The following is a 6,000-nucleotide window of genomic DNA, read 5'->3' on the forward strand; positions in this document are numbered from 1 at the left end:
ACCTACATCTTGGATGCCCTGGGTGTAAGCAGATAAATTAAATTTAATTTTTTGGGTTAACTATCCCTTTAATATTATATATACTTAAGCCACACTTATGTATAAATGAATATCATTGCATTAGTTCAAACTGTCAACTCGAAACTGCATCTAACGTCACTTTTCTTAATAATTTTTTCTTAATGTCTTTGAATCAGCTCGATACATCACATTAACACATTAAATAAATACTGTCACAATACTGTCTTCAATTTCAACAGTAAATCTATTAATTTATCATTTCAAACCCCCCAAAAATAAATACATTTATCTTGTTTGTATTTTTTCTTTAAAATGAAACCATCGTTTGGTGTTTTGCTCCACATATAGTATAGTGACATTCATGCATTTAACATATTTCAGACACTTTTTGTGGTTTTTAAAATATATCCATGTACCTTAATATTAATTAGGAGAATCAACATTTCTCTTTGTCTCGTTTTACAGGGCGAACCAGGTCCTGATGGAGAAGCTGGAGCCAAAGGCTATCCTGGCAGGCAGGTGCAGTAGATCTTCGTCTGCTGTGGAGTGTGGTGTGTATGTGTGTGTGTGTGTGCATTTGTTCTTTCGTTCGTTTGAGTGTGTTTTGCCTTGTTTTTCATTGACTGCTTGTGGAAAATATGCAATTCATTTAGCAGTATGTTGCCCTGGCATCGATATTGGGTTTTGTTCAGTATAGCTGTGGGCCCCTGCGATTTAAAATTACAGCATGCAGTTATTGGAAAGGATGTATTTGCTCATATTTTGGGGATGTTTTGATATGCTTGTGTTGTTTTCATTGATGGAGTATTGGATTTAATCAGAATAAATCTCCATCCTTTTGAAATATGCATCCAGAACCACAAGCCTTTGGTTTTTAACACATCTTGAGCTCATTGAAGTTGTTTGTACCGAAACATATAAAACGATTCTGTGGATTACTTAAGTCTGATTGGTCAGTAAATGCATTCTGTGGTAAAATATCACTTAACTGTCTTTTTCTTCTCACATTATAAAACCATTCAAGAAGTCAAATCAATATTTCGCATAATGTTATTTATTTAGTCATCATTGCGAATAAACCCATTTGTCCTTTTTATGATCCAACCAAATCAAGAAAAAGCTCATTTGTCAAACATTTACCCATTTCTATTTTCTGCATGAAGAAAATATATAACATAAAACTATATAAAACTGTTTAATAAATGAAGTCTATGATAAGACCATTATAAGTTCATCATGGTTCTTTTTGTTGTGGGCACACAAGTTTGGATACTTACTAAAAGAAACAAGCTATTCATTTTGATTCCATTTTGTCTGTTAAATGATGAGTGTTAATTAAATCTTAAGCCTGTTATTGAAGCCTCTCTCTCTTTTTCTTCTCTTCCAGGGCTTACCTGGTCCAATAGGGCCTGTTGGGCCAAAAGGGGCTCGGGTGTGTACACGTCTTTTCCCGTTTGATGTGTGATTGCAACTTACAAAGCTGTTATTGTGACATTTGAGCTGTCTGAGTGGGCCTATAGTTACCAGGCTATTTGCATTGATCTTTTACAAAGCTTCTCTTTTCTTTCGTTCCCCTGGATTCTCCTTTTTTTGAGTCAACAGAGAAACAAGCGTGACAAATTTGCTGCTGACAGCTGCTCGAGCCATAAGTGTGCATTTATGTGTTTTTAGACTCCTACTGTCACATTAACATGTTCACATTGACAGCCACCTTCATTTATATTGCCCTGTCGTCTATTTAATGTATTCAGAAACAATTTATATTTTATTCTCAATGTGCCACTTTATATAGCGTACTCACACACACGCTTTAGCTGTTGTGTTTGTAGTCAAGCTGTATTAAAAGCGCTTTATCAGGATAGGCTCCGCCCCCATTGGCTGGTATTTCCTCTTATACAATTAGAAATCAGACTGAGGACCTGCTGTTTTTATTCACCACATATTCACATGGACACATGTCTTCCAATCAGTGCTGTGTAACTGATTACGTGCCATCTGGATTACATAATCAGATTCCAAATATAAAGTACTTAAAGTTAGATTATATTACATTTTAAAATGCTCTTAGTCAGATTACATTCACTTCTTTATGGATTAGAAGATTAATTACACAGTTGCAATAAACTATTCATAATTTATTGATTCACCCCAGTTCTTTTTTCCCCGTTCTAAATGAACATTACCACTGATATACAGTTTGGAAATGTATGTTTAACTGGAGGGCACCCTTGTGCAGAAACTCCAAATATGCCTCACAAAAGTAATATAATTTATGACATTCCACAAAATCTTTAATATGGACTGAACAAAAAGAATATAGAAATGCTTTAACTGAGCACACATGAAGACAAGAAACATACAACTGTGACAATATATGGTTTATCTGTGTTCTTCAATCCATTTTAGGTATTTTCATAAGAAATAAAAAAATTTGACAACACTTATGTCGGCACGCAAAAGCACCTTGCATGGAATTTTTACTGGATGTGTGTGGGAGTGTTATTGTTGTACCCTTTGTTTGTGCATGTTGTCATCATTCGTTCCCTGAAGTGAGCGTATGTGCCCTTGGACTACATTGTGGAGGCCAGCACCATGCAGTCCATGGGCATATACACCTACTTCATGGCCTGCATCAACACGAAGACATCCATCCGTTCATCCATCAGTGATCTCTCCATTACTCTGTCCGTCCGTGTGAACAGTTCATATGGTGGACGTCTGCCATTGGATTGCCAGGGATTATATAAGATTAAAGTTCAAGTTAAAATATGATTCGTTTTCTTATTCAGGAGATGTAAATATGAACTTGTCTCAGATGTTTCTCCTTAAACTGTTGATGTATGAAAAATACAGATCTATGAAATGAATGTGGATAGCATAATAATCAATCACTTAGAACACCTTAGCAACCACGTAGAACACCCTAGCAACCACTTGGAACACCTTAGCAACTATATACATAGTAGACACTACCCAGAACACCTTTGTAACCATATAGAACACCTTAGCAACTATATACATAGTAGAAGCTACCCAGAACACCTTAGCAACCAACTAGAACACCCTAGCAAACACTTAGAACACCTTAGCGACTATATACATAGTAGAAGCTACCCAGAACAGCTTAGCAACCACATAGAACACCCTAGCAACCACTTGGAACACCTTAGCAACTATATACATAGTAGATGCTACCCAGAACACTTTTGCAACCACCTAGAAAACCCTAGCAACCACTTAGAACACCTTAGCAACTATATGCATAGTAGAAGCTGCCCAGAACACCTTAGCAACCACATAGAACACCCTATCAACCACTTAGAACACCTTAGCAACTATATACATAGTAGAAGCTACCCAAAACACCTTAGCAACCACATAGAACACCTTAGGAACTACATACATAGTAGAAGCTACCCAGAACACCTTAGCAACCACCTAGAACACCCTAGCAACCACTTGGAACACCTTAGCAACTATATACATGTTAGAAGCAACCCAGAACACCTTAGCAACCACCTAGAACACCCTAGCAATCACTTAGAACACCTTAGCAACTATATACATAGTAGAAGCTACCCAGAACACCTTAGCAACCATGTAGAACACCCTAGTAACCACTTAGAACACCTTAGCAACTATATACATAATAGAAGCTACCCAGAACACCTTTGTAACCATATAGAACACCTTAGCAACTATATAAATAGTAGAAGCTACCCAGAACACCTTAGCAACCAGCTAGAAACCACTTAGCAACCACTCAGAACACCTTAGCAACTATATGCATAGTAGAAGCTGCCCAGAACACCTTAGCAACCACGTAGAACACCCTAGCAACCACTTAGACCACCTTAGCAACTATATACATAGTAGAAGCTACCCAGAACACCTTAGCAACCACATAGAACACCTTAGGAACTACATACATAGTAGAAGCTACCCAGAACACCTTAGCAACCACTTAGAACACCTTAGCGACTATATACATAGTAGAAGCTACCCAGAACACCCTAGCAACCATGTACAACAGCCTAGTAACCACTTAGAACACCTTAGCAGCTATATACATAGTAGAAGCTACCCAGAACAGCTTAACAAACACATAGAACACCCTAGCAACCACTTGGAACACCTTAGCAACTATATACAAAGTAGAAGCTACCCAGAACACCTTAGCAACCACATAGAACACTCTAGCAACCACTTAGAACAATTAAGCAACCATTTACCATGTAGCAGCTACCCAGAACTCTTTAGCAACAACTTAGAATGCCCAAGAAATCGCTTAGCAAATACTAAAACACTTTAAATAATCTAGAACTCCTTAGCAACAATATAGCAACAACTCAGAACAGCCTAGCAATGACTCAGTGACTTAGCAACAGTACAGGAACTATCTAGAACACCTTAGCAAACACTTTAAATGTCCTAGCAACTACTTAAACACCTTAGTAACCATCTAGAACACCCTAGCCACAATATAGCAACAACCCAGAACAGCTTAACAACGACTCAAAACACCCCAGTAACCACATCATGTCAAGTATCCTGAACACCAGTATTATTAAAAAAAGTGTGATTTGTGATTTTTCTTTCCTATTTTCTTCTGCTACATGCATCAATATTTAGCTTCCCTCTGTTTCTGTTTCTTCATAGGGTTTTATTGGAATCCCTGGACTCTTTGGTTTACCTGGAGCTGATGGTGAAAGAGTGAGTCTGTTCATGTTATGACTCATTTCTCAGCAGTCATGTGATCATAACAGACTCATCAGTGGGTGAATGTGTTCCGGCAAATGGCTGTTGTGTAATTCCGCTAAAGTACTTCACATGATTGCGTTAAAATTCCCACAGATAATACCTTATTAATGCTGTCACATCATCGACACGATGAACCATAAAATATGACTTCCTATTCAAAGTGTACTAAACACCAATCAATAATTACTAAAAATATGCAAATAATTCAGACTCCATTTAATCAACTTGCGTAAAGATCAGAAGTTTTGAAAACATAGAATGTTCAGCTTTCAAAATATAAATAACAGCAATGATGTCAGTGTAATATTTGCATACTGAATTTGATTAGATCAAATATGCCTTGAAAATATTTCGCTTTTAATAGCACCGTGACTACTGCTGTGTCAAAAACAAAAAAAAGGCCTCTAACACGATCATGCTCTATTCTTTTCAATTATTATATAATTAAAAACAAATAATCAAAAACCTTGCTATGTGTAATGCGTTAAGCTAACTGAGACTTGTTATAGCACTTGCATATCATTGACTAATTGTAATGTAATGTAATGTAAGTACTCTACCCAGCATTGTATATAGTGTATAGGTAAATGCTGATACCTTATTGTTCTTACAAACACAGTGTGTTTCCTGAAGAAAAAACAAATCTAGTTAACTATTCCTGTTCTAGTTTTGAGGTTATTAGTATGGAAATAGATTAGTGGTAGATTTTTAAATCAAGTGCTGCCCACTACTGGTAGATGTATGACAGTAGATCCCATCATTAAAATGTGTGTGTGTGTGTGTGTGTGTGTGTGTGCTATAAAAGTGGAAACTACTTCCAGCTGGTTCTGGCATTCAGCTGAGGGTGTTTGGATGAGTCATATGATAGCAGAGTGTGAACACACACACACACAAACACAAAGAGAGAGAGAAACATTGCTTCTTTCTAATGGTATAAGACTTTTAATTATTATTAGCATTTATTTAGTGTCTGTCTCTTTCTCTGTCTCTCTGTCTTTTTCAGGGTAGTCCTGGTCCACCGGGGAAGAGGGGCAAGATGGGTAGGCCGGTAAAGTTTAGTCTCAACATACTTTATAGATACAGATGTGATTTTTTAAAGCATGTGTATGAAATGTAATGTATTCATTTGAATGTATTGCATGGTCCTGCAGTGTAATAAAAAATACAAACATTCATGTAGTTTCTCAATATGAGGCCATTAAAGCATCTGGCATAATA

At 36.8% G+C, this 6,000-nt stretch overlaps 1 protein-coding gene across 1 annotated transcript in view; it reads left to right on the top strand.

Moving 5' to 3' along the window:
- The window catches only part of LOC132130576 (collagen alpha-1(XXVII) chain A-like), a 73,366-nt gene that overhangs the window by 37,914 nt on the left and 29,452 nt on the right, over positions 1–6,000 (top strand). Inside the window, exons 9-12 of the mRNA XM_059542321.1 lie at positions 487–540; positions 1,409–1,453; positions 4,681–4,734; positions 5,786–5,830. Of these exons, the coding sequence (XP_059398304.1) occupies positions 487–540; positions 1,409–1,453; positions 4,681–4,734; positions 5,786–5,830 (198 nt within the window). The remainder of the gene's footprint in view (positions 1–486; positions 541–1,408; positions 1,454–4,680; positions 4,735–5,785; positions 5,831–6,000) is intronic.

Source organism: Carassius carassius, chromosome 47 (assembly GCF_963082965.1).
Source record: "Carassius carassius chromosome 47, fCarCar2.1, whole genome shotgun sequence".
NCBI lineage: Eukaryota > Metazoa > Chordata > Actinopteri > Cypriniformes > Cyprinidae > Carassius > Carassius carassius.